The sequence below is a fragment of the Miniopterus natalensis genome, chromosome 17 (assembly GCF_054644295.1).
Source record: "Miniopterus natalensis isolate mMinNat1 chromosome 17, mMinNat1.hap1, whole genome shotgun sequence".
In the NCBI taxonomy this organism is placed as follows: Eukaryota; Metazoa; Chordata; class Mammalia; order Chiroptera; family Miniopteridae; genus Miniopterus; species Miniopterus natalensis.
The window spans coordinates 44,623,924-44,637,000 of NC_142097.1; the positions used below are offsets into that span (position 1 = coordinate 44,623,924).

Sequence of the window (13,077 nt, forward strand, 5' to 3'; positions counted from 1 at the left end):
CTGTCCGTTACACACACTTGAACTCGGGGCCCAGCACAGTGGCAAAGGTCAGGGAGCAGCAACCTGGGAGCCCTACTCACAGACAGTGTCCCAGGTGGTCCCATGGGCCCCCCAAAGGTGGGGGACCCCACAGACCCTCATGTGCAGCCCTGCTTCCCCCAATAAAACCTGCTGCGAGCCCAGGGGCGGTTCTGCCCTTTAGTGACTGGCGTGGCATCCTCCAGCCAAGCCGCTCCCGGCCTGCCCCTGGGTGCTGGCTCCCGGGTGGGGTCACGCCCACTCACCTGTCCCGGGTCACCTGCATTCCAGCTTAGTGAGCCGGCTGAGCCGGATGGACTTGGCCACCGGCCTCGAGCAGGTTGCCTCTCGGCTCTGAGCCTGGTCTGAGCGACAGAGGCCCCAGAATAAATACGACACTGGGGTGCCGGAAGGGTGAGCACACGAGTTCGCCCGCCACGGGGACATGCGAACGAGTGCTGGCGGCCCTGCCCCTCCCCACCAGCGCACAGCGAGGGCTGCAGAGCTCAGAATGGCTCCAGAGGCTTCTTCGGGTGTGGGGGGGCCTCCCGCCTCACGGGGGGAGCGGCAGGTCTCCACGGGCACTGGACAGCCCAGTCACAGCAGGGTGACAGGTGCCGAGTCATCAGGCATTGGGCTCCAGCTGGGCCGTCCTGAGACGAGGACCCCAAGGGTGGGCCCCAGGCGGCCCGAGGTCCTCCCTGGGGGACCCTGCGCCCTCAGGTACTCGGGCCAATCGGAGCAGTTTTTCGGGCTGATCTTTGCCGGAGCACCCACCAGACTCACAGGTCACATACGTATGAGCTGCGTCCGGACCCCGGGACCTTGCAGCTGGGTGGGGGCCCTGGGGTGGGGTTGGTTGGCCAGAGGCAGGTGGCCGGGGCGTGGGCACCCAGGCTGATCTGGGGGAAGCCTGCCACCTGCTGGGCACGCGGAGCTCCCTCCTCGGGAAGTGCCACCTCCAGGAAACAGGAGCCCAGCGGCGGTGACTGCAGCCTGGTCCTTCTCGGGGGACGTGGCAGGACCCTGGTGCCCAGAGAGAACCGGCTCTGGGCTGAAGGAAATGGGCCATCACTTCCCGAGAGCGGGGCCGGTTGGACCTGGGGGCCCTGCGTCCACACTGGCCGGCGAGGGCCACACGCGCCCGGGGAGCTCTCGCCGCCCCACGTCCGCCTGGTGGATGCCTCCTTGCCGCTCCCTGCTCAGGGGACGCACAACGTGTCCTTTCACCCTAGGGGGTGCTGCGGATCAGGGAACCTCCCCGGGGTGCCCGGTTCTGGCCTCCACGCCACGGTGTGCGGTTTGGAAGCTGGAGGAGCTGCCAGGGACATGAGACCCGTACTTGACACGTCAGTCATACCCTGAAGGTGTCAGCCTGGACGCCTCTGTCTGTCCTCGCTCCCCCAACGGGGGGGGCAGTGACCCCGATGACGCTGTGGCCACTGGGACAGTGACCACGTGGAGCACGGCAGCCAGCACTGAGCCACTGTCACCTGACACCCGGCCCAGCAGCCCGCCAGGCTCGGAGAGAGACCGTAGCTTCCAAAAATAATCCTGGCGGTGTTTAAATATTTACAGAAGCAGACAGATCCTGATGCCTCCGCCATCTGCGGGGCCATCCTGCCCGCCAGCCCTGGGCTCAGCGGGCGGCCAGCGCCACCTCCCAGGTCCTCTCCCTGCCCCCCTGCTGTGGGCGGGTCTCCTTCCCCAGGACCCACGAGGGAGCCACGCTGCCTCCCCAGACCATTTCCACTCCCACTGCTCCCTCGTACCCCGATCCCGACAGGCCCTCCTTCCTGCAGCCCTTCCTGGCCAGAAAGCCCCCTGGGAAAGGCCCCTTCTCTAAAGGCCTGCACCCCGTTTTGGGAGCCGGCAAGCACACCATAACTGTGGGGGGTGCCCATCGGAGCCTTGGGCTGGTCTCAGCGTCACCTCTCCCAGGGACCCAGGAGAAGGCGGGTTGGGGACGGCGCCCAGTCGTGGTCACCGGGACCCAAGTGCACAAGAGGCCACGCCTCCTGCTGGCCTGGTGGGCGTGAGCCTCTCGCGTCACCTCGCGAAGGAGAAAGTGAGGGAACCAGGTAAGGACTAGTGGGAGCCACAGTGAGCAGAGCTGGGTGTGCGCAGGGCCTGGGGCCACCACACTCAAGTCCACCACCTGCAGCTGGGGAAGGTCGGGGACTTGCTCTGGGCCGCCTGTGGGCACAGAGTCACTGTGGGTCTTCGGCTGCCCTGGGTCGTCAGGGAAACCACATTTTCAGCTCCCCAAAGCAGGAACACGGCTCTGAATGTCGGTGGAGGGGAGGCGTGGCCAGGAGGCCTTTAGGGACGCGGGTTGAACGGAATGAAAAACCCAAGTGACAATGCCTGTTCTCTTCACTCTGCCGAGAATGAGCGTTAGGACAAACAAACGGACCTGGAACGGTTAGATCAAAGGCAGGTCACCCCCTCACTTTTAGGGCGATTGCATCAGATATTGGGTTACCTTGCAGCAGCCCGGCACGGCCTCTGAGGGCACAGCGAGCCCCCCCCGCCAGCTTCCTGCGACCTCACTCCCGGGTCTCCTGGAGGATCGCGTGGGCCTCTGCCCGGGCTGCTGATGCAAGAGCGGGGCCCCCGGGGCGCGGGCTTCCCGCCCCAGGGCTCGGTGACATCCCACAGCCCCGTGCAACAGTCATGGAGGGTTGCATCAGGGATCCCAGAGGAACCACTGCGGTTTGTGAGTGACAAGTTTCGTTCGCCTGACCTGACATCCCTGCGGCAGCCAGCGCGGGTCCCCCGGGAGCGCCCCTCGCTGGGAGGCCGAGCTTCCCTCCCTCCACTCCAGAGGCTGGCACAGGATTCCTCCCCGTCCCGGCAGCGCCCGCAGGAGGGGGTGGCTTCCAGCGGCTGCTGGGCCCTTGCGGGGTGTCAACAATAGTACCACTTCAAGGAGACCTGCCGGGGGTCTCTTTGGAATCCTGCTTCCTGTCCCATTTGACTGGTGACCTCCGAGTCCCTGCTGAGAGCCTGGGAGGGGCCACACCAACGGGACGCTCTTCTAGCCTCCTCCTGGAAGCCACCCACCCAACAGGGACACAGGAAGAAGGAAGACCAGGGGAAAAGGGGCGACCAGAGAATGTTAAAACCACACACACACCCACCACCTGTGCAGGAACGTTCACAGCAGCCGCTCGCAAGCCCCAAGCTGGAGGCAGCCTGGCCACACCCTCGGGTGGGCGGACAGTTCGATGCGGGGACGTGCGCTCCGGGGAACACGACGCGGCAACGAAGAGGAAGGGCGGCCGGTACCCGCAGCCCCTCGGCTGGCGCTCGAGGGAACGATGCTGAGTGGACAGGGCCGGCCTCCCTCGGCATCCGGGGGGGTAGGTTCCAGGACCCCTCAGGCACCCAAATCCACGATGCTCAGGTTTCTCATATAAATGGCACATTATTTGCGTGTAACATTCACACAGCCTCCCATGATCTGAAATCACCTCTAGATGACTCATAATACCTGGAACAATGTAACTACCACACAAACAGCGGTTACATTGTGCAACTGAGGGAACAACCACATGCTGGGCGCAGAGCAACAACGTAACAGCTTTTGTTCTCAAATACCTTTGACCCGGGCTCGGGTGAATGGGCAGGTGTGGAGCCCGTGGGAGCTGGGGAGTGGGCGACGCCGTGGACGTGCCCACCGGCAGCTCCCGGGTGGAACCTGTCCAGGGGTTTTACCCAGGATGTTGCCAGTGGGGGAGGCTGGGCGAAGGGGGCACGGGGCCTCCCTGTGCATTTTTTACAACTTCCTGTGGCTCTATAGTTACTTAGAAATAAAGCTTTTAAAGATGTGACTACTGCACGATTTTAGATCACACTGTGTGGCCCGCATTCCATGTCCACGGGCTGGTGCCGGCTTAGACCAGCAGTCAGCACAGCGCCTGTCATTGTCTAGCTCACGTGCTAAGAACATATTTGTTTAAGGCTTTATCTTTTAGAAAAGTTTAGGTTTATAGAAAAACTGAGCAGAAGAGACAGAGTCCTGGATACCCCCCCCCCCCCAAACTCGGCCTTGCCTGTTATTAACACCTGGCATTAGCCGAGCACGTTCGTTGCCATTGATGAGCCAATGTCGCTACGTCCTGATTAATAACTGGAGCCCATGGTGCACAGCAGGTGCCGTGGACAAATGTGAAATGATCCGGGGAGACTATTTCCACTTAATCCTCACATTGGCCCCATTTCACAGATGAGGAAACTGAGGCACAGGAAGTAAACACCGTGCCAAGGTCATGGCCTAGGGATCATCGGGGGGGCTCAGGTTTCCAGGGGGCCTCTGCCCACAGAGCTCGCCAGGCCCCCAGCCCCGTGGGACCCTAGGGCCTGCGCCTTCTCTCCCCAGACAGTGCCTGTGAGCCAGACAGCCGCCTGCGTTGGACATCAAAGGACTGGGCACTGTCGAGACCCAGCCTGAATTCCTTGGCAGCCCCTCCAAGCTCCTGGAGCCCGGGGCAGCCATCGACTGCTAACGAGCCCCGAGAGCTGACGGGGACAGCGAGGGGCCATCCTGGCTCTGGGCACCGCCGGGCTTCCTGGCTGGGCAGTGAGGCGCCCAGGGTACCTCCAGCCTGCCCACAGCTGTGGGCCCCTGGTCTCAGTCACCCCCCAGGGACAGGGGCGGTGGGGGGAGCAGCTGGTGGCTGCCACCTTGACTGGGGGGACCTGGGAGGGAGGGAGAGATGCCAGCACGGAGCCTGCCAAGTGCCGCGGAAACATACGACGAGATGAGCCTGCACCAAGCCCAGAACAGATTGTGGGGTGTCGGAGATGAGCTGTTTTAAAGAAATAAATCTCAGCTCCCGGTTACAGACGCACAAACAAACCCAAACAACAGACCTTTGGAGGCTGCCAGCTCGCCGGCTGCCAGGCCGCTGCGGGGGTCTGGGGGGGAGGAGGCTGGACCTCGATGCTCAGAGGTGCCTTCCTGCATGTGGGAGGGCGGGGACGCGCCCCCCCCAGGTCCCGCCCCATCCCCCACCAGTCCCTGGCCGCCCCGCCACCTGTCTCTGGGACCTGCTCATGCCTCAGCGTCCCGCTCACAGCTGGTCACATCGACTGTCCCCTCCTCTCCTGGGGGGCAGCCGCAGCCCCTAAACCCCCCACCCCATTCCTGAGAGTGTCTCCACTGCCCCGTCTGCTGCCCTGAGATGGTTGGACAGAAAAGGAGCAGCAGGACTATTTATAAAAGCCACCGGAAGAGACTAAGAGTGTCGGTGTCACACCGTCCCTGCCCCCCAGGCTTTGGGTGACCCTGCCGACACCCTCCCGAGTCCCCCTGGCAGGTCCCTGGCAATGACACTCTCAGGAGCTCGGACCTGGTGCACCCAGCTCCAGCGTTTGGGATCCCTCTCCCAGGCTGGGGTTCCCTCAGGGCGCCTGTTTCTGTCCCCCGAGTGGGAGGAGCAGCAGCTACACCTGCGAGGATGAGGCCAGGTGTGAATAATTCAGCTTTAACTCAGCTTCCCCGCCGATTCCCTGGTGTCCCTCCTCTGGGCAGAAGGCACTTACGACGCGGGTTATTTCCGCCTCCAGTGCCCTGCGGGAGGCAACTGCCCCTGGGCACCAGCTTCAGCCTGTGGCTCCACCGTAACCTGAGCACAGGCCACCCTTGCGCCACCTGCCACCCTGGGGTGGGGCTGGGGGCACCTGTTCGAGTGCCCTCCCTTATCTTTGGAGGGAGCATTTTGGAGGCTGCCCTGTGCCAGGAGGTGACACCTCCCAGGGCTGGTCCATCCAGGCCTGTGCTGCTCACACGGAAGCCCCCTCCCACGTGTGGCTATTAAAATTTAAATTAATAAAATTTAAAAATCCAGTTGCTCAGTTGTGACGGCTGCATTTCCGAGCTCGACAGCACACCTGGCCGTGGTAACCGCCCTGGATGGCCGAGTGACGAGTGGCAGCCGGGAGGCTCGCCGACCAGCAACGCTGTGGGCCCCGCAGGGGAGACTCAGGTGCAGCAGGTCCCAGGGGAGGGTCCCGCAGGCTTCCCCAGCAAAGGGGACAGTGGTCCACAGAGGGGGTGAGGCTGGGGATCACGGTGCCCGGGGAAGGGCGAGAGGAAGGCCGGGCAGGCAGGTGGGCATCTGGGCGGGACCCCGAGGGCAGCGGGCCGTGTGCCCCTGAGGCCGCACCTGGCTCTCCTGGACCCGCGTCTGAGCTGGCGGGGCCACCGCACCGAGGAAGCCCCCAAGACACCCCGCTGGCCAGGCCACCCAGCAGCCCTGTCGCCCACACGCCACGGCCCGAAGAAGGATCCTCGGAGAGAGGACAGGAAGCGTACACTTGCCCCGGGGGTGGGGGCACAGTGACAAGCTCTGGGGACTGCGGGTGGCAGGTCATTAGCATCGGTTTCATTGGAGGGACCTCACACACCCCGGGGGCCTTTTCATTAACAAGCGAGCGAGACAGCTGGGGGGGCGCGTGGGCGCAGGCGGGATTGGCTGGCGATTTTAGAAACGTGGTTTCACTTAACCCTCATATCGTGACAGGGTAACATTTTTGAAAATTGAGGAAAGGAAAACATTACTCCAAGTCTCAGGATCCCAACTACTGGCACGTGCCCCTGTCCACCTGCGCCGTCCAGCGCAGTGGTCCAGGCCCCGTTTAGATCCGCATCGATCAGTGTTCTGTACAATTTAAAATTCGGTGTCTCGGTTGCACCTGTCAGGGCTGCACGAGGCCCGAGGCCACGCGGGGGTGGCGCAGGCCTGGCCTAGCTCCGTCGGCCCCCAGCGTCCGGCTGGGCGGCACTGCCCCGGCCAAGCGCCCACGGCCCAGGCCGCCCGCAGGTTTTAATCAGAATGTGCGGGAACCTGCCACCTGCTCCATTTCCGATACACTGAATTTCCTCGTCGCCCTACAGTCTATAAATCCTGCGCGCTCTTCCGTCGGCAGCTCTGACCCCGGGGAGGTCACAGGCCCTTTGGGGAGTCGGATGGTGCCCCCTCCTCAGGAAAATGCTCACCCATGGGCACCCATCCGCAAGTGGCACGAGATTCGGGGGCACACGGGCCCCAGTTAAAACCTTGATCTGAGGGATAAACTGAAATTGGCTTATGCCCCTTTTCTGTTGGACATTTAGGACTTTCTCCCGCGTGACGAGCACCCTCGGGCCAGTGAGTCTGGGCCGTGCTGTAGGTCGCGTCTTAGGACGAGCTCCCCAAGAGGCTCTGATTTAGGTGGGGAGCTGTGTGTCGGTTCATACATATCGCAACCCAGGCCCCACGGGCAGGTCCACACGGGGTCACCGTGGGGGGCAGGGGTCCTGTGGTGTTACATCTTCACCCCGCTGGCCCCCGAGACTGGGCCGGGTGCCGTTCAGGACAGAGGTGAAGGACGGGCTGGCCACTGCTCCGCCCGGTGGTCAGGCTCACCTCCACCCCAACCCAGCCTCGACTCCCGACCACAGGAGGAGGGGTGGCAGGAGCCACAGAAGCGAACCCTGTGGGCAGAGCTCAGGCCTCAGCGGGCGGCGGGTCCGAGGACCAGGCCCTGGGCGCTCACTGGTCAAGGATCTTTGGCCGTCGCTGCGCCTGGGGCTGGGAAAGTGCCCGGTGGCCTCACCGTCTAGAGGCCAGGCCCTGCTGGCTGTACCCCCAGGTAGCTTAGGAACGGACAGAGCCATCGTTAGCGACTCGGCCCTCTGAGAGCCACCTGCCATGCAACACGAAGTTGGGGGACTCTGGGGTGGGGGCGCTATCCCCCCTCGCCCACCCCCGGCCGCCGCGCAGCTTCCACATGCAGTTCTCCGGTTCCGCCACTAGAGGGACCCCGCGAGCCAGCCCACCTTCTCCCCTCGGGGCGCAACTCCCAGCTGCGTTGGGAGACGCAGCTACGGGCACCCATGTCCTCAGAGCCAGGCCCGCTGGGGACATCTGGTCCAGCACGATGCCGGGGCCTCGCCCCCGCGCCCCCTCTGCAGGAGGAGCCAGGACCCCAGGAGGAGCAGCTTCCCCCCCTTTGGTTTTCCCCCCATCTGCACAGCTGGGAACCCCTGGGGAGCTCAGACACCGCCCTTCCCTGGGCCACCCCCCCAGCAATCCTGGGTCCAGTGGTCAGGTGCAGCCTGGGCATCGGCGGTTACACGCTGCCCAGGGCGTTCTCATGAACAGCCGGGGTGGGGACATCTGTGCTACGGTGCCCAGGACAACGGGCCGTTTTAGTCTGGGATTTCCAGTCCCCCCACCGTGCGGGCACTGCGGGGAATGAGAGGGAGCAGAAAAGGGTCTCCAATGCGGTGGGGACACAAAAACTGTGGGCGGTGGTCCCCACCCAGTGCCCAAACCTGGCTCACACTAAAATCACCTGTGAAAAAATGTAGATTCCAGGCCCCGCCCCAGCCCCTTTTCAATCCATATCTGCCTTTTCTTTAACTCCAGCAGCTTGCCATGCACGGCAGGGTCGGGACCGGGTGCTGAACCGGCCAGAAGAGCAGCCACATGGTGAGCGGCCCCCCTGACAAGTGCAGCCCGCGCACCCACCGGGGAACCTGAGCGCCGTCCGTTAAAGCTCTGAGCAGACAGACGGCCCCTAAGCTAAACCGCACGGGGCAGGGCCTGGGAGGCCGAGAGGTGGTTCCCGAGGCCGAGGGCGGGGCTCATAAAGGGTGGACCCGCACCTGAGGGACGCCCCGCAGCTGCGGCCCAGGAGTCTGCACGTGGTACGGAGCACGCGGTCAGACTCTCAAATCCAGCTGCCGCTCAGAATCGCTCGGCGCGCCCGTCAGTCCCGAAGAGGCCTCCCGGCGCCCGCTGTGGCACGGGTGGACCTTGGGCCCGTCACGCGGAGTGAAAGGAGCTGGACACAAAAGGCAGGTACAGCGGGATCGCTCTTATACTGACGTGGCCCAAACCCGCAGGTCCCCAGAGGCCGACAGCGGACTGGTGGTGGGCTAGGGGCTGGGGGGGGGGGGGAGTGGCTGTGAGTGGGCTCAGGTTCTCCGCTTGGGACTATGAGAAAGTTCTGGAACTGGATAGCGGTGGTGGCTGCGCCACTGCGAATGCACCGAATGCCGCGGAATTGTACAGTTAAAATGGTTACATTGGCAAGTCTGTGTTACGTGTATTTTACGACAATTAAAGAAACAAGACGATTTCCCGACTTGGGCCCCACGAGGCAGTTGGAACCTCTAGGAAGTTCTAGGCCTCGCGCTTTGGACATTTGGGCCAGATCACCCTGTCGTGGGATGTCCTGTGCGTTGCGGGGCGTTTGCCAGCATCCCTGGCCTTCACCTACTAGAAGCCAATAACACCTCCCTCCGGTTGTGACAAATATATCTCCTGACATTGTCACATGTCCCCTGGGGGCAGAAGCAGCCCTGAGCAAGAATCACTGCTCAGGGAACTGCCTGGGCATCGGGATTGTGTAAAAGGTCCCCTGGGGGATTCCCACGGCAGCCGGGCTGCAGAACCACCAAGGAGGAGAGGCGAGGCCAGGAGTGAACTCTCAGGGTAATCCCATAAAACAAACATTACTACCCCCATCTTACGAAGGAGGACACGGAGGCTCCGAGCTGGTAAGGAGCTTGCCCAGCCTCACGCCAACCAGGTCCCCCAATTCCCAAATCCAAGCTCCCATGGGACCAGGCTGCTGAGCAGAGCTGAGCAGCCCCCCACCCCGATTCTTGTTCTGCTACTGAGACCTCAGCCACCCTCAGCCACGGGACCGTCAGCCAGGCCTGCCACCTCTCTAGGGCACAGTGAAGACCAGAGCTCGGGCACCTTTCGCCCAGCCTGGGCCCTGGGGGTGCCGGACCCCCGCAGGGATCGCTGCGCTGACAATGTGGCACCAGCAGGGGGAGCCCTAAGGCCCACGGCAGGACCCAGGCTGGGCCTGAGCTTCATTCCAGGTTGGAAACAGCACCCAGCTCAGCCAGCCTCACCCGGCACCCAGAGTCCTGGGTCACAGCTCACTGCTCCTTTTAAACCAACTCCCCAGCGCTTGACACAAATGTTCTCAGGTCACCCTTGGGCTTTAATGGACCACAATTTATCGAGGGAACGATATCAGAGAGAATCTCAAATTCCTTTCCGCCGAGACCGGCCAAGCGCCCCTGCGTTCTGCTCCCTGGCTGCGGGCTCACAGGGGTCCTGAGGGACCTTGCGTGCTCCGAGTCTGGTGTGGCCCCAGCTGGGCTCAAATCCAGCTTGGCGAGGGGCCTGGCTGGGTGACCTCTGGCCAGAGGCGGCCCGCTCTGTGCTGGCCCTGGCTGGGCTGGGTTAGCACAAGCGTCCTGTGCATGAGCCTCATGCATGACCACGTCTGTGGGTCCTCAGGACGCTGCCCGGTGGCTGTGACAACCATCTCTCATCAGCCCGCCGCAGGCACAATCCCCTCGGGTGGCATAAAGTGATGGGACCCGGGGGCTTGGCCCTGGCATGGGGACAGCTGGCACCTGCAGAGCTGGCGACACCTGCGATGGGCCCCAACATGCCCCGTCGGAGAGCCCAGGACCAGAATCGGGAACTCACCCGCTCTCGCCCTCCAGGAACACGGAGCTGCTGCTCTCCGCCAGGGCGGCGCTGACGGGCGACAGGCAGGAGGGGGAGGAGAAGGCGTCCGAGTCCGAGTCGAAGGAGCTGTCCCTGCTCACCTCGGCCGAAAGCTCCAGGGAGCCCTCCTCCTCGCCGGCCTCGGGCCGCGGCTCCCGCCCCTCCTCGGTCCCATCTTGCGAACTGACCGTGGACAAGATCCCGGAGTCGCTGTGGGCCGGCTGCAAGGCCGGGAGGGGGCTGTCGGTCCCCAGGCCCTGCGCCAGCTTCTCCCCATCCTCGGGCGAAGGGCTGACATGCACGGTGTCCTGGAGGCTCTGGGCCACCACCAGGATGCCCTCCTCTCTGGGGATCAGCGTGGGCCTCGGCTCGGTGGGGGAGACCTGGAGGGGGGCGCCCGAGCTCTGGGCGCGCCGGCCCCGCGGACGGGGCACCTTGCGCGCGGGGGAGCTCTCGGGGGTGATGTAGCGGAGCGCCTCTTCATCCCGCCTCTGGATCCGAGAGTTGGGGACCCACGCGAGGATGAGGGTTGCCCCCAGCAGCTCCTCCTTCTCCAGGTACAGGCACAGGTAGCCTGTGGGGGAGGGCGGTGGTTAGCAGGGGCCGTGAAGTGGGGCCGGCTTCTCAGGGGCCACAGCCCAGGGCTGTGCAGAGGGGGGAGCTGCGGACATAGCCTGGCCCTCGGGGGGACGCACCTGGGACAGTGGGGCTCGGGATGAGCCACAGCCATGGGCATTTACTGAGCATACACTCAGCAGGGTGGGGAGTGCCGCCCCTGAGCAGTGGCCTGTCGTGTTTTCCAACCACCAGGCCCTCCTCGAGTTCAGAGCCCCCCCTGCCCCGTCCACTGTCTGGTGGCCCCAGAGGCTTCCCTGCCTGGGGTTGGTCAGTGTCCCCATCCGGTGGGCCCAGGAGCCAGCAAACAGGGTCACGGCACTGTTGGGGGGGACGCAGGCCACAGACTATTTCACAAGAATAATTCCAGGATGGGCGGCTGGCGTGGGGTCTTTCCCAGCCAGCTGCCACCCTCTCGCATCTTTTTCTCTAATGCGGCTTTTGGAAGAAGGGGTCATCTTTCATGTCACTGGCTGGGTTGCTGAGAGTGACAAAGGGCGGCTTCTTGGAGGCCGGCAGCAAGTGGGTGGGCTCTCTGGGCTCCTGCACGCTCCGTTTGGGGGGACAGTGTCATTTCCCAAGGCAGCACCTGCCATTTCAGGATGTTCTGATTCCCGGGCCCGTTGCACAGGCCCCCGGGAGCTGGGCCCTTACAGCCCTTAGGGCTCTGGCCCCAGCCATGGCTCCCATTCCAAGAGCCCGGGGCCAACAGCCAGCTGTGCACAAGGAGAACCGCTGGGAGGCCAAGTGTCTCCACGCTCAGACCATGTGGCTTTGGGGCAGGGAAGAGAGCCCCAGACTTCTGCCCCCCTCCTCCACCTTCTGTCACAACAGGATTAAACCACAGAGCTCTCCAAGGGCCACGCTGTTCCTTTTGTTTTATACCCAGAACACGTAGCTCCCTCAGACCTGGGCCTAGAACCCACTCCCTACCCCCAGCACACACGTCTGCAGAGTCGGCCCCATCACCGGTCAGGTGTCCACAGGGTCAAGGTGAAGGCAAGTGGGGAAGTGAGGCAGGGCCTCTGAAGCTGGGGCTTGGTGCTTAGAGAGCTCACCTCAGGCCCCGGACCCCAGTCCCTCCCTCCAGGCCTGGACCCCACGCCCTCCCCTCTCCCAGCTCACCTGGGTGGTGCTCCCCCAGCCCCTGCAGCCCCTCGGGCGGGTGCACACAGACATTGTTCTTGGAGTAGATGATCTCCCCATCCAGGACGGAGGGGGGCGGGCCGCCACCACTCGGGGAGAGGGTCAGGAGGTCTGAGGCTCTGGAGGAGGCCCGGCGAAGGAGGCGGCCCAGAGACATTGCCGGGGGAGTGTTCCCATCCTCTGCACACTTCGGCCCAGGTGGGGCTCCTCACACCTACCTGGGGAGAGGGAGAGGAGATGCATCGGGGCCCAAGGTCATGGGCTTGGCCAGTGTCCCCGGGACAGCGTCCTGCCTCACACCAGTCAGCCCCAAACGGATGCTGGTTCACTACTAAGCAGGTCCTGCGGGCACAGGCCCCTCCCTGGGGAGCCTCCTGGCAACTCCAGGTCGAGGATGTCTCTCTCTTATCTGTTTTTACTTGTAATTTTTACTAAGGTGTACTTGACTTACGCAAGTACATGAGTCTCAGGTGTGTGCCGGTGGTTCAACATCTATGTACCTTACAGTGTGAGGCCCAGGTGTGCTTGGCAGTGGGAAGCTCCCTCTGGAAGCTCCAGGGAGAGTCTGTTTCCTGCCCTCTCCAGCCTCTAGACCCGCCACATGCCGCCACTTTTCCACTGCCCACACACACCGGGGGCACTGCCAAGACCTGACTGTGACCCAGGGAGGTTTTCCAGTCCCTCCCCGACCGGCTGGCAGAGCCCACATGGAGCCGTGGCCCTGAGCAATGTGGGGAGGCCCCTGCCCAGGACCAGGAGGGCACAG

The 13,077-nt window shown here is 63.6% G+C and overlaps 1 protein-coding gene across 3 annotated transcripts in view; it reads right to left on the reverse strand.

The window, feature by feature from the left end:
• The window catches only part of TBC1D16 (TBC1 domain family member 16), a 43,729-nt gene that overhangs the window by 26,509 nt on the left and 4,143 nt on the right, over window positions 1–13,077 (reverse strand). For all 3 annotated transcript variants that reach the window (XR_015715898.1, XM_087826396.1, XM_087826395.1), the window contains exons 2-3: window positions 12,291–12,529; window positions 10,530–11,124 (exon numbers count right to left, since the gene is read on the reverse strand). Coding sequence is in view for 2 of the 3 variants with exons in the window: in XM_087826396.1 (XP_087682522.1) it covers window positions 10,530–11,124; window positions 12,291–12,468 (773 nt within the window). In the remaining variant the exon portion in view is untranslated. The remainder of the gene's footprint in view (window positions 1–10,529; window positions 11,125–12,290; window positions 12,530–13,077) is intronic.